Source organism: Rhinolophus sinicus, chromosome 3, assembly GCF_057876585.1.
Source record: "Rhinolophus sinicus isolate RSI-liver-muscle chromosome 3, RSI-T2T, whole genome shotgun sequence".
In the NCBI taxonomy this organism is placed as follows: Eukaryota; Metazoa; Chordata; class Mammalia; order Chiroptera; family Rhinolophidae; genus Rhinolophus; species Rhinolophus sinicus.
This window is the reverse complement of record NC_142503.1, coordinates 157,232,447-157,254,840: the sequence shown is the minus strand read 5'-3', so window position 1 is coordinate 157,254,840 and position 22,394 is coordinate 157,232,447. Positions and strand designations below refer to the sequence as shown.

Here is a 22,394-nt window from a genome sequence, read left to right as displayed (position 1 = left end):
TTTCTGTAACTTTTTTTACTTTATAAACTTTTTAATTTTTTTTATCTTTTCAACTCTTTCAATAAGATTTGGCTTAAAACACAAACACATTGTACAGCTGTACAAATATTTTCATCATATCCTTATTTTATAAGCTTTTTTCTATTTTAAAAATTAAAATGTTTACATTTTTACTCTTTAAACTTTTTTGTTAAAAACTAAGACACAAACACATACATTAGCCGAGGCCTACTCCGTCAGGATTGTCGATATCACTGACTTCCCATCTCCACATCTTGTCCCCCTGGAGGGTCAAGGGCAATGACACGCATGTAGCTGTCATCTCCTATTCTTCTGGGACACCTCCTGAAGGACCTGCCTCGGGCTCTTCTAAGGAGGTGTCACTCTTTTCAGAAATATGTCCATGGTGGTTTGATTGGTTTGTTTCTTTTTTTTTTTATCATCATAAATTTGCTTTTAAACAGATAATGTACCGTGAACGTTTCTGTCTATTAATGAAAATCTTTTGGTGTTGAGGACCAGGTTTTTAGACTTTTTAAGGAGCTTGTTGAAGTTGGCAAAAGCTTTTGCTAAACCCTTCACTAAATAATCTTATGTGAGTCGTATATGCAATCTATTATTGACTGAAATGTCATTATGTGGTGTATGACTATAATATTGTCCCCATTCTACAGATGAAGAAACTGAGGCATAAAGGTGAAATACTTGCTTATTGCCCTATAATTATAATTGTAACTGGCAGACATGGAATTTAAACTTAGGTCATCACATTATGTACCACCCTGGCCTTTCCACCAGGGGTGGAGGTGGGCCCACTCTCTAGTACACTGTCCCCAACCAGGGGTCTGTCAGCAGGTCCCTACAGCCCACTCCATGTGTCCAGGACCTCAGTGAAAGGTGAGAGTGAGGGAGATGGCCTGTGTGTGAAAGATAAAAGAGGCTCAGGCATCCCAAGTACCCTACCCCTTGTCGGTGGGCACCCTACTACTAACAATAGCAAGACTCATACAGCACGTAACTGTACCCCAGGCACTGCTCTGGGTCCTTTATCAACTCATTTAATGCTCTGTACAGCCTGAGGCCCATCCTGTCACCATCCGCCATTGAACAAATGGGGACTGACGCACAGATGGCAGTAACTTGCCCAGGGTCTTGAGCTACTAAGCTTGCTGAGTCTAGACTGGTTTTCTGGGTGCAGTCTGTGCTTTTACCCATGGTGCTGAGCTGCTCACTGAAAAGGCCCCTGGCACCTGGGATATTAGAAGCAGGACCGAGGCAGGACTGAGTAGATTGGGGGCAGCTAGGAGAGCAGTGGTTCACATTTTTCCATGGGGCTGGGAGAGGGCCTGGCCCTCAGTCACACAGCCTGGCGGAGCCAGCCTCTGATTCCCTGTCCACGACAGCGGATGGGTGTGCAGCAGTGGAAAGAAGGACGCAAAAACTGACCCTGTTTGGAGTTACAGGAGCCAGAGAAGAGGAAGGCCAGGGTGGCAGAACTCTAACTCAGCCCCTCCTAGGGGATGGGGTGGGGGTCAGAAGGAACTTAGGGGGCCTACACGTTCTAGGAGCAGTTGCTGCATAAACCCCAGCCCTCTTTCGAGGTGCTGCCCACCTCTGGGCTTCACCGGGGTCCTGGAGTAGGAGTCAGCCACCCCAGCCCCAGCAGGGCCATGGGTCTCACCTCCTCCCCTCCCCACCAGGTACACAAACACACAGTGGCCCCCTTGTCAGATGTCTCCATGTGAGCCTCGGCTATTTGCTGTCAATATTTCACGCCTCATCACGGTCTAAACAACACCTATGAAATATGAATGGATTGAGGTTTTGACAAGCAAATAGCCCAGGCATAATACCAGGGCGATGAGGAGGGGAGGGGGCAATAGGGTCTGAGGGACCACAGGGCCAGCGACCACATCCCTGGAGTCAGGCCCAGGGCTCGTGGGATGGCTGTCCTCTGCGTGTAAGGGCACCGTGTGCTGGATGCAGGGCTGAGTGGGTTCCCTGGGTCTTTGAGGCCAGGGGAAAAGGCAGTGTGGAGCCTACCCAGGGCGCCTGAAGGCCCCACATTCCAGCTAGGGAAGGGGTGCAGGAGGTAGGCCAGTGGTCAGGTCTGCAGGGTCAGAAGGGCCAGAGACAGGCAGCATTGGCTGGGCGCTGGCGGTCTTCGTCTTCTCCCACTCCTCCCTTGAGCTGCTCGAGCCCCCTGCCAGCCCCACCCTGTAGGGTGCTCAGTGTGTTGAAGCAGCCCCTCTGGCCTCTCTCTCCGGCTCTCACCCTCCTGGGGGTCAACCACAGCACCCCTATGCTGTTCCCTGTGGACTGGCTCCCCCAGCCCCTGAGCCATCTGGGCAGGCGAGGACATGTCGCATGGGTGATGTGTGAAGGCCCCATGGTCTTGGGCACCTCTCGTTTCTCTCTACCTTCAGAGGCCTCTATCTCCAGGAGCCTCATCCCTGAGTTCCTTCCTTCCTGGCCAAGAGCCCACACATGGGCCATGAGGTCTAGGGCACTCGGCCGCCGTTTGTTCATGTATGAAATGAAGGTGTCAGATATGATTTTCTTGGAGGTCTCTTCCAGCCCTGGCACTCAGCAGGTTCACGGGTCACTGCCTGCCCTCTCCACCACCGGCAGAACCCCCGAGATTAAGGTGCTGCTCTCTAATCGGACAGGCTGAAGGGAAGGGTCTGCTGGAAGGCAGATAGGCCCAGCTGCAGGGCATGCTGGGACCTCAGCCTATGGCGGTGAGATGGAGGGAAGGGCGAGCGGCTGAGGCCAGGGCTGGGAGCTGGCAGGGCCCAGCCCGGGGATAGGGATGGACACCTGTGGTCCAGTGTATACTGGGAACATTGACCCAGTTGAGCTTGTTAGAAAAGTCCAGTGGGAGCATGGGGCGCCAGGGCAGCAGGGGTGACTGGCTAGGGGCTTGCTAGTAGCCAGGTAAGCAGCTCACGGTGCTTCTAAGTAGAGCTGATTACTGGCGTTAGTGTCCAGTGGGTTAGCTGGTCGGTCCTGGCTGCTCCCCAGAGCTCCCAGGGAGGGGCTGTAGAAGTCTCCAGCACAAACCAGAACTCTCCCTGAAAGCTGCTTGTACAAATGAGAAGGACTCAGGTGCCAGGGCTCTCCCCAGCCACACCGCATCCCAGGCTTGCAGAGGATGTGCTGGCTGACTACACATCACTCACCAGTGGGGCCTCTGAAATGGCTCTTCGGGGTCTGCCTTTTCTGGTGACCTGGCTAAAGCTAAGGCAACAGCTTCCAGGTTAGCATTTTTGTTTGGGAGGGGCCAAAGGACCCCATGCCAACCATAAAATGGACTTTGTTGTCTAACTTGACGGTGCCCTCTCAGTGGGCATTCAGGCCAGGCAGGGGATGTGGAAGCAGGATGGGTGTTTGGAGGTCAGCGGCAGCCCTCACCATCCGGGACACCTGCTGTCCAAAGCCAGTGCCAGGCAGAGAGAAGGGCTCTAGCTGCTTGTCAGCAGAAAGTGCTTCATCTAGCTCCCTCCTGAGAAATTGACAGGGTTGATGGTAACTGCTGATTTCCCAAGATTACAAAATTGGCAGGGGTGGCAGAGGGGGTTTTCTGTAATCCTTCATTGATGGATTAGATGGTGGGGCAGATCTCTTAGAAGCAATGATGACCTTGAGAAAATGTGGATGTCAGAGGAAGAGAGCCATAATCTCCCTTCCTGAAACTACTGACAATAAGCCTTCTCAGAGCTGGAGCCATTGATGGAAACTTCGCTGCGGTTGCCTCCCAACTCAGGAGGCTTTAGCATTTGACTGCATGATAAGAAATTGCCAGGCACTTTCTAATTACAATTATCATCATCATGGATGTCTCTCTTAATTACTTTCTTATAATTAGCTGTTGCCTTTTCCTCAGCATTTGTGTACTTTTCAGATTTGCTGACATTTCAGAGCCCGAAAATAGGGACATTTGGGGAGGAGAGCAGAAAGGTGGGGGAAGCCGGAGAGGAGCCTGTTCTTTTCAGGCAACCTGATAAATTTCAGGGCCTTTGCAGAAAGAATTGGGGAAAGTAAATGATGGACATGACAGGTCATTTCCTGAGTGGATGGGAAAAGAGCAAGCATGTCGATTTAGGTGTTGGGCTTTGTGGAGGGTCTCCAAGTGTTAAGCCTTGGAGAAAATATTCTTGAAAAGGCACCAAAGCTGCCATTTTTCAGGCGTGGGTTTCATTTTAAGAAATGAGGCTGGGATGAAGCACACTCTTGTTAAATGTATTTTGGAGTTAATTAAATGACTGAGGTCTGGAGTCGCTTGCTTTTCTCCAAAGCCAGTGATGCGTTCGGAGCATCCCTGGACCTCAGGGAGTAGTTAAGAAGTGGTTTATGCTCCTTGACCGGATGGTTGGTTTTCACTGTCTGTTCCTGATCTTTCTCCCTCTCTCTCGGCCTCCTGCAGCCCTGTGTACGGAGGAGTGTGTGCACGGCCGCTGTGTTTCCCCGGACACCTGCCACTGTGAGCCCGGCTGGGGAGGACCCGACTGCTCCAGTGGTGAGTCTGGGGTCTTTGGGGGTTGGGCAGCTTCCGGCTCTGGCTTGGGAGGGCCTATGCCAGGTACATGCTGAATTGTCTGTGTTAGGCTTAGGCTGCCTAGGCAAGCCTGGGTATTGGGGAAGAGGCATACCTACAGTTTGGTACAGATGGTACTTGGGGTGGAGGGCTCGAGGGGCATGGGGGTAATGGTTTATGTGTCTGCAGGGGCATGGTGCGTCGTGTATATGGGGAATTGCAGGGTCCTGTGTACAACTCTGACTTTTGATGAAGAACCTCTAGATATGGTCTTTGAGGGTTGAAGTGAAATTGAGATGCTCCCGAAGGGTACAGACCCAGGAGGTCGCTGTGATCAAGGCCTGGTCCTTGGCTTTGCTGATCCAAAGGCTCAGGGGACTAGTTGATGAGACTGGTGGACACTGGGATGCGTCTGTGTCCCTAAAGGTAGGAGAACGTGACATTTGTAGGGACAAGTCACTGTGTTCCTACATCTCTCTGGGCAAGACTTTCTGGTAAGCACAGAGTGAGATGGACGCTCTTGGGGCCTGATCAAATGACCCACAATGCACAGGGCATCCTCTCTGTTGTGGGCTGGCCACCGAGAGGACTGGGTACATCTGGCAAATGCTCATGGAGTTCTCTGCCAAGAGCCCAGATGAAGGGAAACCCATCCCCTCTGGTCATTTCCCTTAGATACTTGCAGATGACCCTCTTTCCACTGGCACATTTTGCAATCACAGTTGGTTAACAACATGGTGCTATTTGATTTTCAAAGAGGCCTTGGTTACTGTTGAAGCCCATTTTCTTCCTGTTTTGAGCTGGGGTAGAGCATCTTTTTTATTACAAAGTGAATAGAGAACATACCTCAACTGACCTGTTAGGGCTCTAACCCCCATTCCTGACCCACCTGTTCTCACTGTCCCGTAGTGACCATAATGGTCATGAAAACTTGGAGAGGGAATGTTGGGTCTATGGTAGCCCGTGTGGTCTCTTGCCCCTTTTCGCTCTCTCTGCTGGGGTGGAAGCATCGAGTTACGGTCCTTTTTTCCAAAGGCCTTACCTGGAGCCTCCCTGCCTACCCAGTGCATTAGAACATACCGACCAAAGCAAGGGTACTGGATGTGGTTTTGTTCGGAGCCTGGGTGGTTATGTTGGATCAGGGCGTCCAGGGTCTCCCTGAGTATTCAAGCGACTCTCTTCAATGGTGACTGTGGTGGCCTCTTCCTGCCACCTGTTTCACTGCTTTGAGGTGGGCCGCATGGAGACACAGGGCCAGGGATTCCACCAGACAACGAAGAGTAAACCTGAGGGAACACGAGACCTAAAGGGATGTGCTCAACCAGACTTTCAGTGGACTGCAGGGAACACGTCGGCGGAAATATTTGAGAGCTTTTCCTCCTTGTCCACGTTTTGTTTTGTATAATTTTGCTCACAATGAATCTCTGATGAACTACCTAATTGGATCAGGTGAGCTCTGCTGGGACAGGTCTGCTTGCTGCTGCCGGATTGTAATGTCAAGGGCAGCCTGCTGGAGGTAGAAATACAGCCTGAGTCCTGGGGGGCCCTCAATGCATATACATCACCAATCAGGGCCAGTTTGTTTGGTCACCACATGCTGGACTGTGGTAGGCAGGGGGTGGAAGCTGGAGGGCATGGTCTGTGTCTCTCAGGGTCTCCAGTCTGGGAAGGAAATAGAATGAAGGTGGCACTTGAACAGGACGAGGCAGTTTAGAGTGAATCTTGCCTCTAGAGTGAGTTTACCAAGCCACATAGGGAAACCACCTTGTTACTTTATGGTACAAAACCAGGCTGCCTAATTTCCTCACCCTTGGTGCTGAGCAACCCACAGCTGTTTCCTCAGTCAGTCCACCTTCATGGGTTGAAAAGCCAGCACCCCTGGGTTTATTCAAAGGCATGTACTACTAAACCCACAGGAGGTCCTAAAAGTGGGGTTCCATCCCTGTTTTGAGGGACAGCTGCATTGAGTGAAGGGAATTCATAGACTTGCACTCTCAAAATCATCCAGAGCATTGAATGTGTCGATGCCCTGCCATGAGTTTTCCAACCTCTGTTTGATTCCCCCCGTTAGCAAGGAGCTCACTGCTTCCTGTGGAAGCACATTCTGGCTATTGGAAAGTTTTCCCTTCTCTCCAGTGGAAATCTATTTCTAGCTTTTACCAGTTGGTTTTCAGTCATGATAAAGGCCGGGGCAGGGTGAAGGAGTGCCATGACCCTCCTTTCCATGTCTGGAGTTTCTCCCCAGGAGCTCAGGGGACAAGCCACAAAGTGTGGGTGGGAAGACGGTCATCTTAGAGCAGTTGGTGATAACCACTGAGGTCGCAGAGAAGAAACTAGAGTCCCCTTCCAAGGACTAGCCCTTCACGTACTAGAAGACAGTGATCACTTTCCTCCTCCAAGTTTTTATTCTCCAAGCTCCTCTGTTTCTCACATGACATGGTCTGAACTTCCTTCTCCATCTGGTTTCTCTCCATTGACTGTGGCCTTTATTCCTCTTAAACTGTCATTCCCGGATCTGACCACACAACTGCAGGCTTGTACGGAAAACTAATAATCGAGATAGGTACTATTTATTGAATTTTCCTGTACACTAGGCACTTGATCTTCTCATTTACTCTTTTTTTTTTTTTTAATTAAATTTATTGGGGTGACAATTGTTAGTAAAATTACATAGATTCCAGGTGTACAATTCTGTATTACATCATCTATAAATCCCATTGTGTGTTCACCACCCAGAGTCAGTTCTCCTTCCATCACCGTATATTCGATCCCCCTTACCCTCATCTCCCACCCCCCACCCCCCTTACCCTCTGGCAACCACCAAACCATTGTCTGTGTCTATGAGTTTCTGTTTCTCATTTGTTTGTCTTTACAACAACTCTGTGATGTAGGGATTATTATTAGTCCCCTTCTACAGATGAGAAAGTTGAAGCACAGAGAGGTTAAACAACTTTCAACAGATACACAGCTAATAAATAGTGAAACTGGGACTATCAATCCAGCAAACACCTAAGTCCTAAACCTAAACACTTAATTATTATGCTCTCCTTCTTTCTGGATGCTCAACCTCTGTTAATATAGCCTAAGGTTGAAATTGATAAGAAAATGTAGCTGCTCACAGGGGAAGGAAGGATCTGCCTGAGAGATGGGGCCCAGCAATGTTGTTTTGGAGACAGAAGAATCAGCCAAAGGACACAGATCGTGACTAGGTTTACTCCAAGCAGTTTGAGGCTGTTAGCTGTTGTGCCGCTGGACGTCTGTCTGACTGGGTGTGCTCTGCAGTGCCTCAGGGTCTTTGTGGGGCCCATGTCCACGAGGATGGGTGTCCCGGTTGGTGCAGTTTGTATCTCTGGAGAGTTCTGAATGGGACCTATCCATAGACATCTCTCTATACATGTGACACCTTTTCAGGGAACCTTTGATTTTTGTTTAATTGATTCTAAAACCATATTTGTTCATGTTAAAAAGAAAGTTCAAATTGCACCACAAGTATAGACAAAAAGTCAAGCCCACACACCCAAGAGGTAACCACTTCTGCATTTGGGTGCTTGCCCTCCTTGTTCCTTCTCTGCACGTTTGCATTTAGAGCTAGATCTGGATAAAACGTGTGTTATTTTGATCAAATCTATGTGCTATTCTGTAACTTGCTTTTAAAATTCAGCTTTATGTCATACACTCATTTCCTTGTCCATAAACATGAATCTCACTTTAAATTTTTAATGACCTTACAGAATTTCATTCTATGGATGACCAAAAGTATTTAACCCGTCTCATTGAAGGGCATTTAGGTTGTTTCTTATTTTTCACTTTGAGGCCCACCATCTTTATCCAAGATCCTTGGGGCCTGTTGGTTTCAAAATGTAGATTTCTTTTTCAGAGTTTAGAAAGGCATATGGTGACTATATCATATATGACATATATCCCAGTGGGGTCTGGGCAGAACCCTGGGATGAAACATAATATTTCTGAAGTGACAGGTGACTGATCACATCGAGTGATATATAGAAAATATATAACCCCAGTTTCATGAAGATTTTGTCTCTAAATGAATTTCGGTGCTGAACTTTAAAAAAAATTTTCATTTGGTCGTTTTAGAGATGTTTGGATTGTAGTCGCATGGATAAGGCAGCGTGGCCCTAAGTAAAAATATTGCAGTGATGCTTCTTGTGCATATATCTTCGCCCACTTGTTTCAATTCTTCTTAGGATAAATTCCTGGAAGTGGCAGGGAGGGTTATAAAGATCCATCATCCTACTGCCTGGCCCTGCCCTGCCCTTTGTGGCTGCCCAGGGATTTATGACTTTGATAGTTGTGAAGGTGACGAATCTAGTACTGCAGTGGGGGTGGGGAACTTTTCATTCTTTTACAGACTTATAACCCCATAGCCTAATTTCTTTAAGGCCTGGACTCATTTCTTTCTGCTCCATAAAGGAAGTGAGGTGATGCTGATTTGTCTGCTGGGTAGACACGTCAGCTATGGTGGCTAACTGTGAGATGTTCGACAGACCAATATGGGGAAATGGAGTGGCTGCACGCTTGGTCATAAACCTCCATCCTATATAATAATAAAGAGTAAAAGCATGAAATGTCAGTCTACCCTGCATAAAGACGACAGAGTGACTCTTATTAAATTGCACTAATCTCACAAGTGGAGATAAAAAGGAAAAAAGTTTTCCTATATTGAATATCTAGCTTTTTAAAGTAATTAGGAATATTAAAGCACTGACAATGATTGAGATAGAAGCATTATTCATAACTTTTATTTCCGCACTGGGCAATGATCCAGTATATTTCATTTATGAGGTTTCAGCCGTAAGAAGAAGGACGTGAGCCAATTCCTAAATTAAATATGCCCTGTTAACTTTTATAAATGTTACTGAAAAATCAACTTTGAAATTTAAGCCTTCATTGTATTAAATTATTGTATTTCTTGGGTCCTGCTTCGCTGCCTCCTGTCCCATGGTGCTTTGAAGTTTGAGTTCTGGGCTATAGAATGGCGTTTAATTTTGGTCTCAGGCCTCCCCAGAAGGGCTGGGTTACGCCCAACAGAGGAGCCCCCCACCCTCCCATTTCCCCATATTCTTAGAGTCCACGGAACTGGTTTTATCCACGTGCACAGATGGAGTGCAGGACAGTAAACGCTCACTGCACAGTGTCTTATGATCTGTGGAAACCGCCTCCCCATTCCCTAACCCCCGGTGCTGGGCATGAGGCAGGACTGCAGAGCAGGCCTGAGTAAGGAAGAAGACAGCAGGAACCAAGTTGGGACACCACCAAGAGGAGCTTCTGCCAAGTCAAGTGTGTTCTTATCTTGAATGGTGTGTGGGACCCCTGGCTGATTTGGCTCTCAGCTGTCCTTGCAGATTAAAATAAAGCATTTAACAGCAGATATGCCCACATTCCTAAACTAGCCTGGGATCAGTGCTTTTCAAACTAAGGTATGTGTTTGCTTGAGATTTCTTTCTGTGTGTGGTAAAATATATATAACATTAAATTTATCATTGTAGCCTTTTAAGTGCACAGTTAGTTCTATGGCATTAAGTACATTCCTATTGTTGTGCAACCATTATCATTACCATCCACCTCCAGAACTTTTTCATCTTCCCCATATGAAACTGTATCCATGAAACACTAACTCCCCATTTCCCCTCCCCACAGGCACAAGCAACCACCATTCATTTTTATCTCTAAGAATCTGCCTACTCTAGGTACCACAAATAAGAAGAATCATACAATATTTGTGACTGGCTTATTTCAGTTAGCATAATGTCTTCAAGATTCATCCATATTGTAGCATGTGTCAGAGTGTCCTTGCTTTTTAAGGCTGCATAATATTTCATTGTGTGTATATACCACATTTTGTTTATCCATTCATCTGTCAATGGACACTTGTGTTGCTTCTCCCTTCTGACTATTATAAATAATGCTGCTGTGAACATGAGAGTACAAATATTTCTTTGAGTTCCTGTTTTCACTTCTTTTGGATATAGACCCAGGGTGGATTGCTGGATCATACGGTAATTCTATGTTTAATTTTTTGAGAATCTCCATACCGTTTTCCACAGCACATGTACCATTTTACATTCCCACCAGCAATGCACAGGGTTTTAATTTCTCTATATCTTTGTCAACACTTGTTATTTTCTGGCTTTGTTGATAATTGCCAAACTAATGAATGTGAAGTGGTATCTCACGGTGGTTTTGATTTGCATTTCCCTAATGATTAGTGATATTGAGTATTTCTTCATGTGCTTTATTGGCTATTTATGTATGTTCTTTGGAGAAATGTTTATTCAAGTTTCCTGCCCATTTTTAAAATTGGGCTGTTTTGTTGTTGTGCTGAGTTACAGGTGAACTTTCTATATTCTGGATATTAATCCTTATCACATATATGATTTGAAAATATTTTCTCCCATTCCTTGGGTTGCCTTTTTACTCTTGTTAATAGTGTCCATTGATGCACAAAAGGTTTTTGGTTTTTTTTTTAAGATTTTTTATTGGGGAAGGGGAGCAGGACTTTATTGGGGAACAGTGTGCACTTCAGGCCTTTTTTCCAAGTCAAGTTGTTGTCCTTTCAATCTTAGTTGTGGAGGGTGCTGTTCAGCTTCAAGTTGTTGTCCTTTCAGGCTTAGTTGTGGAGGGCGCAGCTCAGCTCCAGGTCCAGTTGCCATTGTTAGTTGCAGGGGACGCAGCCCACCATCCCCTGCGGGAGTCGAACCGGCAACCTTTGTGGTTGAGAGGACGCACTCCAACCAACTGAGCCATCCGGGAGGCAGCCTAACTCAAAGTGCCGTGTTCAATTTTAGTTGCAGGGGGCGCTGCCCACCAGATGCACAAAAGTTTTTAATTTTGATGAAGTCCAGTTTATTTTTTCATTTGTTGCCTTTGTTTTTGATGTCATACCCAAGCAATTACTGCCAAATCCAATGTCGTGAAGATTTCCCCCTTTGTTTTTGTCTAAGAGATTTATAGTTTAAGCTCATTTTGATTCATTTTGAGTTAATTTTTACATATGGTATAAAATAGGGGTCCAACTTCAGTTTTTTCACATGTGGATATCAAGTTTTCTCAGCACCATTTGTTGAAAAGCCTTTTGCTAATGATTCTTGAAGCTATAGTTAAATTTTTTCACCATGTAATGGCACATTGGTTACCTGACAAGTAATATAAACATTGTTTCTTGTATTAAAACATGCAGATTTATTATAAAACTGAATGTAGAATTGACATTTATTTTTTTTAATGTGATAATTCGAGCCCTTGGTGGACCTTTCGGAGCTTTGCATTAGGCATCCTTGGGGGCGGGGTCGTTTTAGAGGTGAAGATTCAGAAGCAGGGGGAGAGACAGGAAGGCAATAACCAGAATTAGACCTCCCAGGACTGGCAACTGTTTGCAAGGGTGGTTTGAAAAGGGATCAGGGCTCAAGCGCTTTCTTCATTGTGTTTTTGGGGGATTCTGTCTTCCTTCCAGCATGCCGGGCTGTCTGCAGTAGCCCCACTGTCTATGCCTGGGTTCCTCGGCTCAGGATTGGCACAAGGGCTCTGGCCCAGCCCACGCTACTGCATCTTGGGTGTCCCAGGGTCTCTGCGTTTTCCCACAATGCTCAGTGCTGACCTGTAAGAGCTGTAGTCCTACAACGTTCGTATCACTGTAGCTCGGGCATCCTGTTTTCCTGCAGTTCTCTTCACATGTAGGAAAGCCTGTATCCACATATTCCCGGAATGGAGTTCCAGGAGTATGTTCTGGGATCCCCAAACTGAATTTCTGGTCACTGAGGCCCCATGATTTAACGTGAAACCATTGATTAAAGAGCTGAGAGGGACCTCAAAAATTGTCTGGTCTACTTCCATCTTACAGATGGGCAAACTGAGGTCCAGGAAAAGTAAACTGCTTGCCCGAGGTTACCCAGGGAGGTAGTGACAGAATTGTTACTTGATCCTGGGTCTCCTTACTTCCATGCCTTTGTCTCCAATCAGTTGCTCTGGGAATTCAAGGCTGGAGTTGTCTTAGAGGCAGATGGGTCTCATTATAGCAAAGCAAACAGGACAAGCTGTTCTGCAGACTTTTGTACAGATGACCTAAAGGTTCTGGAACCTCCTCATTCCTCTCTGCCCAGGCCTGGAGGACAGAGTCATGACTGCAGGGCAGACCAGGGCACTGGGATTGGGGATTTTCAGAGAGGTCGACCCTATCATCTGCCTCGCTTGCAAAGTAGATCAGGAAAGAGTCCCCGTGTTTATCACATCTCCATGGAGATGTCACAGTCTGGCAGCACAGGACGTGGGGGCAATACAGAGGAACAGGATGTGGGCCGGGGTTCCTGCCTCTGTCCTGGAGCAGCTGAGGGCACCAGAAAGGAGATGGACAGGGCCGGGCAGGGCGTGAGGAGGCTGGGCCACACAGGTCTGCTGGGAAGGGTTACTGTGGAAATGTTGGGTTCCCTTCCCAGTGAGGCAGTAAGGAGCCCCAGGGGGAATAGGGGGAGAGGAGAAGGGAGTTGGTCAGAAAGAAGTATGAGAGGGCCACAGAGTCTGAAGAGGAAGGTAAATGGGATTCCTGCTCCCTCTGGATGCAGATGTTTTACATAGAGTATCTCATTTAATCTCCTGGCAGCTTGGAGAGGTCATGTGTCTTATCTCCATTTCACAAGCAAAGAAATCAAAACGCAAGGTCGTGGAGTAACTTCTGATATTCACCCAGGTAACAAGTGGTAGAGCTGAGATTAGAACGCAGAACTTGTGTTCTTCCCACAGCTCCATGCTGCTGCCTTTAAAGCCATGGAGGTCCTGTGCCGTAACACGCAGGAAAGCCAGCTTCAGTTTATACCTCTGCCTAGGTGACCTGAGCTAAGTCCTGCCCTCTCTGTGAGCCTCAGTTTTCTCATCTGTAAAATGGAAAAGTTACTGTGATTATTCCAGCTCTAAAATCCCAGGCTCTGTTTCTGGGAAGTCAAGATCCAGTATCGTGTCACCTCATCAGGGTCTGATGAGCTTCCCAATGACCTCTGGAGGGCAGGGGATGGGCATTCTCCTCTCCCTTCATGTGATTCTCTCCATCCTAGAACTTGGAAAAGGAGTGGGAAGGGGGGCAGCCATGGGTGGGGGCAGCCTCATGACTCGCATCCTTGCCTTACCCGCGTGGGGGCTCCTGGTGAGCCCTTGGTTGCCTCATCTGGGAGGGGGTGTGCAGAGTGGCATCACGCCACACAGAAGGTTGCAGTTCTCTCGGGTTCTTTTTTCACTACACCGAGCTAGCTGTCAAGGTTAAAGCAACTTCAGATGAATCACACAAAGCAATTATACTTGCGAGTCCTCGGTTCCTCGAGCACCATTCTGCCCAGCCCACGGCCCTCGCAGAATCGCCTGGGCTGCCTTCTGCCGGCATCTGCTGTGCCTGTGGGTCTCCCCAGGATGGTGGGCTCCGAGTCAGCACCGCACACTGGGGTGCAGTCACCGTGACGGGACAGAAGGGAGCTACGGATGCGGCAGCAAATGCTCGTTCAGGGTCTGTGCATAAGAGGAGCTGCTATTCACCCTAGAATTCTAATTTTGAACAAAAAGGAATTCAATAGCCAGGGCCACCCATGTTCTCTGCCCCTTGAGTTCCATTTAATGCACATTTATTGAGCACTTCTCAGAGGCCAGCACTGCCAGGGGTCCAGGGCTGAAGGGGGGGCTTCGGGATGAGGAGGGCATAGCCCCAGCCTCAGGGAACTTTGAGCAGAAGCCAGAACCACCAGTACAGAGAGGAAGGAGGAGGAAGAGTCTGGAGAGAGGGAAGGCTCTGGCTTTTATGGGAGGGGGCATCTGGATGGCTCAGGAAAGCCATGATGGGAGGGTGGAGGAAGGAAGGAACCAGATGTGTGCTATGGTCCCATTTCAGATGAAGAAACTGAGGCACAGCTGGTGAGCATCAGAGCTGGCTCTGACTGATTCTTTCCACAGGACATGGGGGAGGGGGATAAGAAATGTGAGAACCAAGTCACTTGTGAGGAGCCCATGATGGAACCCATCCTGGGGCCTGGGGCTTCAGGGGAAGAACAGCGGGAGGCAGATCTGCTGGCCTCTCTGTCTTTCACCCTTGGCCGTCACCTCCCCCAACCCCTGCCTTCCTTTTGCGGGGACACCCCAGCCTTGGCTGTGCTCTGGAAGCTGTGAAGAGGTCCTCCCTTCCAGAATTTCTTCCAAAGGTGCCTCCCTGAAGAAATGGGAAATGAGAAGTAGATGTGGGGTGCCCTGCCCTCATGCGGACTTAGACCATTGTGGGAGTCAGGATGAGGCTAGGCTGGGGGCAGCTGTGGAGACCCCCGAACCCAGGACTATAGGCAGCTGGTCCCCACCCTATCTCTGTCCCTGGACTGGATCATGCTCCTGCGATGACATCCACCAGAAAAGGAGGGGAGACCTTCTGAGAGCCCCCTTCCCAGGTCCAAGGGAGGCAGGCTGTGGGCCACTGTTCCTCTGCTCCTTGAGAGAGGGCAGTCCTCCCTGGGCTTCAGCCCTCCCCCGTCTGCCTCTCAGACCAGGAGAGACATTGGGAGCAGTCCCCCCTGAGCAGGGTCAGGGGTCAGGCAAGGTCCTGGGACATGTGGCCTGTCCGGAAAGTCAATTTTTGGACCTGCGAAAGGCAGAAATTGGATAGTCTGTGTGAGCTACGTGTTTGAGGGGGCTATTGTAGGGGAGGGGAGGGAGGTACATTCTGTCCAACTCAGCTCCAGCCATCTGCTCCCTGAGAACAAAATTAATAAATAAATGACACACAGGGAATCTCAAGAACTGGGGAGAGGGAGGAGGGTGGGACAACCCGCCTAGAATGTGACAAAAGCAGAACAGTGGCAGGAGCCAAGTTGACGTCAGCGTGTGGGGCAGGCAGCTGGTGCTGACACCCCTCCCCAGCCCCACTTGGGCATGAAAAGGGTACTATGCCCCACCCCCTACACACATGCACACGTAAACTTCCAGCGTGGGTGCGTGGGCTGGATCTCCATGGGAAATACAGCTCCTGGTAGAAGGGAATCACGAACTGCTCCCACTATCCTGGAGGACAGCCTGGAACCCTGCAGGGGAAGGGGAGGGAAGAGGTGCAGCCTCTCTGCTGATGGCAGGTCCTGCTCTGCCAGACCTGCCCACTGGCCCCCCGCCCCCCGCCCGTCTCCGCGGACTTCCAGTTTAGCCCCAGTCAGCCCAGACCTGCTGTGTACCCAGCACCATGCTAGAGATGGACCTGATCTTATTTCTTCTTCCTGCTGCCCCACTGCCCACGAGGCAGGGATTACCACCGTTTTGCAGTTGAGGAGGCGAGGTTCAGGACAGTTAGTCATTCTCCAAGGTCACTCAGCTGCTCCTGAGTGTGTGCTTTTTTCACTGGGGCCTATTTCCACCAGAATGCAGGGCTGTGGTGGAGGTGACATTTGAAGCTGAAAGGGAGGGAAGTCTGAGCTTTGCTTAGTCTAAGTCTGCGTAGACTTCCTCGTAGCTCATAGCCAGCACTTACTATACACACTGTCCCATTCCTTATTCATTATTATAATCCCCATCTTTCAGATGAGAAAACTGAGGCTCAGGGAGTTTAGTACCTGGCCCAAGGACACACAGCTGGCAAGTGGCACAGGCAGGATTGGAACCCAGGCAGTCTGTCTCTGGAGACCAGACTTGCAGTTCTGGTTAATGCTTCTTTCAGGGCTCTCTGCCTTCCCTCTCTAGCCGCCCCTACACACACACACACACACACACACACACACACACACACACACACACGAGGGGGGGAGGTGACTAAAACGTAGCCTTGGTCATGTTACTTCCCTACTCCCCTTTGCCTGCCAGAAAGTGCCCCAGCTCCTTAGCCAGGCCTTCCAGGCCCCTCTGGGTCTGATGTCTGCCTAGTTTTCAGCTTTATCTCCCGTCACCCCACCCCCACTCTTCCTTCCCTCTCCCAGCCCTCCTTCCTCCACTGACCCATTGCTCTTTTGCCTTCAAAGCCCAGCTCTGCTGTGATGCTTCCTGATTCCCACAGATCTTGACAGTGTACACATGGGCAGCGTGGTCGGCACCACCCTGGACAATTATCATTTGATTGCATGTTTGCTACCGTCTCAGCCCTCAACTCCCAGGACCCTCTCCACAGCAGGACCCAGGTCTTAGTTTTCTCTGTCACCCGGGGCTCAGCGTTGCAGGCACGGGTGGGCTCTCAGCACAGTGCTAGGTGCAATCCAGGGGATTAGTTCTCCCCTTTCGTCATGTTTTTGTTCCTGCAGATGACGTGCTAGTGATGGTACTGGGAGAAGGGAAGAGTGTGGGGCCTCTGGGCTGCATGGATACTTGGGAGAATTCAAAGCCACATCCCTTGATCTTCCAGAGCTTCTCACCTGTCTGCTGCCCAGGCAGCTGCTCCTGATTGCAGTGTGAGGCTGGGAGTCAGGTTTGTCCTTCAGAGGAAGCAGAGATCACATCTTCTTGGAAAAATGGGAAAGATCCTAAGAAGACAGTGGAACTAGTCAAAGAAGGGTGAGACTTGAAGCTTCAATAGTCAGGTGTGGAAAGAGAGGGCGTTCTAAGCAGACCGACTCGCAAAAGCAAAGGTACTGAATGGTGAGTAGGTCTGTGTAGCTGAAGCAGAGGGTGCTGGTGAGGAGAAGTGGGAGCCAGGATGCAATGGTAGGCCAGGCCAGGTGGTATAGTCTGAAGAGCTTGGACATTATTCCATGGGCCTTTGGGAGCCAGCCCCTGAAGGCTCATTTTGCATCATTTAAGTTTGCATTGTTTCCTGGCAGGGCAATGCCCTCTTCTCCAAGTAACGTGTGATCACCTCTGAGCCTAAGTATGGGAACAGGGCATGCTGGAGGCTCTGCTTTCCCCCTCCAGTCCTGACTAGTCCCTCTGGGCCAGCCGGACCGTGCTCTCCTTCCCTTGTCTCTGACTGGAAGTAACCGAAGAATACATGGCAGGCTATCTTGGCATTGTGTGGGAGCAGGTTGGATGGGCGGAGGCCACTGTGATTAAGAGTTGGTGAATGGATCTAGGCAGGGTGACCCACAGAGGCTGTGGTCAACAGGTCCTGAGCACCTTCCCATCCCCCTCAGCAGACCAGGGGAGGCAGACCTGATGGATAGTGGGATATCCAAGCAGAGCCCCTGAAACTGGATCTACAGGCGCCTGGATCTCTGACTCCCAGCCTGCCTCTCAGGGGCAGCCCTGCCCTCCACCTTCCATCCTCAGGCATCAGTGGGACCCCAAAGCAGGCAGCAAATGCCCAACAGTGCTGTGCCAACAGAGGGATCCTCTGTCACCCTCTAATAAGAAAAGCCCGTTCTGGCAGGCTGGGTAATGGACCTTAAATTGAATAATTAATAAAGTTATAAAAAATATGTCTACTATATGGCCAGAACAATTCAGCCCAATTAGAAGCAATTATTTCTTGTAGTTGTGCCACTTGGTATTTTTTATGAACAGGTCTAGCAACAAGATAGGAGGATTCCCAGGTTTGGCTGCCTGCTTGCGATGTTCTATTGAGATTAATCTTTCCCTAGCTTTTCTTCTAGATGAGGAACATCTATCTATCCATCCATCCATCCACCCACCCATCCATCCATCCATCCATCCATCCATCCATCCATCCATCCATCCATCCCAACCATGTATCACTTTATCTATCTGTCCCTTCATCTGTCTGTCCCTTCATCGATCCCTCCGTCCATGGGTCCATCTATGCGTATATACATTTGTGCACCTATGTATCCATCCATTCGTTCAGCAGACATTTCCTGAGCCCCTTCATGTGCCAGACAGTGTGCTACATTCCGGGCATGTAGGGATGGGTAAGACCCTGCCCCTGCCCCTGAAGAGCTCCAAGGCCAGGCAAGCAGACCTTTGTGTCACGTCAGCTGCCATTCCTGTTCCTCTTCAGAGGTCCTGCCAGATATGATGTTTGTCCTTCATCTTTCTCCATGTATTCCAGGACATCCATGTAGCTACATGGAGTCTTACCTGGCCTTGAGCTCCGTAATAGGCTCTTTCCTAAGATGCTTCCACTCGTCCCCCTGCCTCTGAGCGTTTAGGGACCTGCTGGCTTTAACACACCGGCTGATCTGCGTCCCAACTTTCGATCAGGTGGAGATCAGGGGCTGTGAGATTCAGCTCCGCCATGGCCCCCGTCTTCAACATGACCTGGATGAGACATTGACTGTTTCTTGGTCGAGCTGTAAAATACAAGGAATCACTGTGCCCCTGTGAGCTCACAGGGATGTGAAGAGGCTCAGGCCCCATGTTAGAACCAAATTTATTTCATGGACCACTGGACATCAGTTGCATTTTGAGTTATATAGGCACCCTGCAAGAAATCCTTCCATAGAATCCATGCTCTTTTCTGCAGTGAAAATATCCTCCTTCTGATTTCTCTGCTTGGACGTTGAGACTTTTCTTATAGTGCCACAAAACCATGATTCAGTTCATTCATTGTCCCCAGAGCTCTATGCTGGCTGAATCTGATAGAGTTGTCGAGTGAGTTATATTATAGTCACCAAACATCTCTTAGGGGCCTGCTGTATCTAGGCTCTGGAGATGCAGGTAAGCTACACCCGGACTCAGAATCAGCCTCTCTGACCTGGGTTCCCTTTCCCCTCACTGTGAAGCAGGACATCAGAGCTAGCAAAGCAAAGTGAAAAGGGGAGCCACAGACTGAAAGACGATGTTTGCAGCACATATAACCCACAACGGATTAACATCCAGAACATACATTTTTTTTTAAATCCTACAAATCAATAAGGGCAACCCAACTCAAACACTGGCAAAGAATATAAACATGCACTTCACAGAAAAAGGATATTTGGGAGCAATAAGCATATAAAAAGATGTTCACCTTACTGGTAACAAGGAAATACAAATGAAAACTAAGAAATACCGCCGTATGACACCCATCAAAGTGGGAAAAACTAATTTCTGATAGTACCAAGTGTTCATAAAGCAAGTGGACACTCCCGTATGTTGCTGGGGAAAGTGTGAATTGACAGTCCCATTTTGGGGAGCAATTTGGTAACTTTAAATAAAGCTGAAGATAATACCAACCCCATAATACTGTGTTTCTCAAACAATTTTCCTACCGCCACCACCAAGATTAAGACGCACATTGTATGTTGTGCCCCAGCCCAGACATAGGCACACAGTGATATTTTGAAATCTCTTCTATTGAATTTTGTTTTAATTGCAGTTGTCACCCTTTCTATTGATTTTTTGATTGTCCTGTGGGTTACAGCTAATGTAACCTACTCTGCTCCCGAGCACCTCGCCAACACGCACAACCCTGCATCATTGTTTGTCACGGTGAAAAGCTGCAGGTAACCTAGAGGTCCCTCAAGAGGGCAGTGGATACGTTGTCATATTTCACACAGTGGACTCTCCACAGTAGTTGAAAGGAGTGAACTAGAGTTGTACCTGTCTACTTGGATGAATCTCAAAGATATAACATTGAATGAAAAAAGCAAGTTGCAGAGGGCTACATCCATACCATCCAACATCGTTTACATAAAGCTTAAAAGCGTGCACAATAATGAATGTGTTATTCAGATGTAGTGAAAGTATAAAAACAGACATGGAAATGGTCAACACTAAAGTCAGGCCTCGGTCACCCCTGGGAGGGAGGAGGAAGGCATAGGGCGGGATGTTCAGCTGTGTGATGTTTTATTCTAAAATAAAAACATCTATAGTAAGAATGGGGAATGTTAAGATTTATTTGATGCATATACTGCTTTAATTTTCTCTATACTTTACAATATGCTTGAAATATTCCATATGCAAAAGAAAAAGCCTTTGTCACCTCTTTCTCCTATCCAGCACCCAAGCTCTTATGTGAAGGGGAAAAAAAGTATTAATTTGTACTAAACGTAGTGTTCATGCTATTTAATTTCGTTCAACAAATGGTTATTGAGCACCTATTACGGGTCTGACAGTGCCAGGTATGAGGTGTGGAGTAGGCAAGAAGGTGGCAAGGATATTACAAGTAAACATTTGGAGATCAGCAAAGACACTCACCTCTGCTGTAAAATGCAGATAAACATATATGCCACAAAGAGAGGCCCAGAGTTCAGAGCCTGAATCTCCCTGGGGAATCAGGGAAGTCTTCCTGGAGGAAGTGAGGACTGAGATGGGCCTTGAAGGATGGACAGGGATTGATTGGTTAGAGGCCCTGGAAAAGAGAGGGAACCTTGAGCTCCAAAAAGCTCCAGGTCTGCATGGGCAAGAAGCAACAGGGCAGCTCAGGCCTCTGAACTGTGGCACTACCGCCAAGATGGTGACATACACCTTTGACAGCAACACCCAGCAGGAGATAGACAGATAGAGTGGAGCAGTGGGTCTAATTCATCATGGGGGCTGGAGAGCTGGGTTTCCAGAGGCTGCTGATGATTGGAGACAGCATGTCTGCTGCAGAAGGGTCCGGCCTCTCAGGGACAGCCTTTCTCCACCAGCCATCCTTGGAAGGGCCCCAGCAGGGAAAAGGGGACAAAGTTTTGCTCAAATCCCAAACTTCAAATGTATTTGATCAGCTCCCAATAAATTCCTCACACCAGCAGCCTCGCCATCCATCTCAGAGTGGCGGGGCAGAAGCAGAGGTAGGGGTGAACTGCACCGGAGGTGTCTGTCTGAGATTGCTTGGGGACATGGCCACATGTCTTGCCAGGAGGCAAGCCCCTAAATCCTCCTGACTTGCTCCCCTCCTAGTAAACCTGAATAGTTTAAAGTAACTCCCTCAGACCTTGAGGCTGGTGCCAACTTTGTGTCATCCATCAGCCCTGGCCGATTTCTCATTAAGGTTCTGCTGTTCCTCTGGAAAAGTCGCCACCTTAAATCAAAGGGCCACTAGGGCAAGGGAGAGACAGAGGGGCTGGAGACAGTGGGGCGACAGCAAGTCAGGAAGATAAGGTTGTAGTCCTACTGCTGGGGCGAGCCAGGCAACTTGTGGGGGCCTGGCTTTGCAGCGTGCCTGGGGACCTAAGGACTTTAGTTGTCTTACTCTGTGTGGATTAAAAGGGCAGCCCAGGGAGAAGCTCAAAGGTGAGCACCTTCCTACAGTTTCCCTAAAGCCAGCAGGAAGAAGGCTCAGGGAAAGTGCACTCACAGCATTGACTGCATGCGCCCTTCTTTCATTCACTCACCTATGAGTACATTTCACGTATTTAATCCATTTGTGTGGGATCCCTACTGTGTGCCTGTTCTAGGTGCTGGGGAGACAGCAGTAAACAAAACAGAGTGTGTGCCTCCGTGGCTCTTACCTCCTAGTGGGGGAGACTATTGACAAGCCCAGAAATAAACAAGGTAGTTTCAGACATTGGTATGAAGAGAATAAAACAGAGTATTGAGTGAGGCTGGGAGGTCAGCGAAGGCCTCCCTGAGGAGGGGACATTGGAGCCAAGACCTGAACGGTCAGAAAAAGCAGAGACCAGAGGGTTTGTGCTTTGGTAAGCCTTATTAATCCTTGGTCTATTTTCGACTCAACAGAACAGGCTTTATTTTATGTGTGGGGGACCATTGCTAAGCTGGGCTCTGCTGAGGATTTATAAATGGGTCGGCAAGTGCCTGCCCACACAATGCCTTCAGTCTAGTAGGTGTGACCACCCACTACCCAAGGAGCTAGGGCACAGAGAGCTTCGGGCAGGACCACGGCCTTGTGCTGGAAGCTCAGAGAAGGCACAGGTTGCTTCCAGCTGGGATGAGAAGAGATGGGCTTCCAGAGGGCAAAATGCCGACAGGGGGTTGTCTGGCCGGATGTGGCTCTGTGAATGGCGCTGAGCCTGACTAGCTCTCATTCATTCACTCAGGTACAGGTCCTGAGTGGGAGCGTGTTCCTATTAATTACTGAGTGAGCTGG

At 48.7% G+C, this 22,394-nt stretch overlaps 1 protein-coding gene across 15 annotated transcripts in view; it reads left to right on the top strand.

Moving 5' to 3' along the window:
• Positions 1-22,394, top strand: part of MEGF11 (multiple EGF like domains 11) — a 368,267-nt gene that overhangs the window by 191,468 nt on the left and 154,405 nt on the right. For all 15 annotated transcript variants that reach the window (XR_012494704.2, XR_016020868.1, XM_088797313.1 and 12 more), the window contains one exon: positions 4,427-4,519. Coding sequence is in view for 13 of the 15 variants with exons in the window: in XM_088797313.1 (XP_088653439.1) it covers positions 4,427-4,519 (93 nt within the window). In the remaining 2 variants the exon portion in view is untranslated. The remainder of the gene's footprint in view (positions 1-4,426; positions 4,520-22,394) is intronic.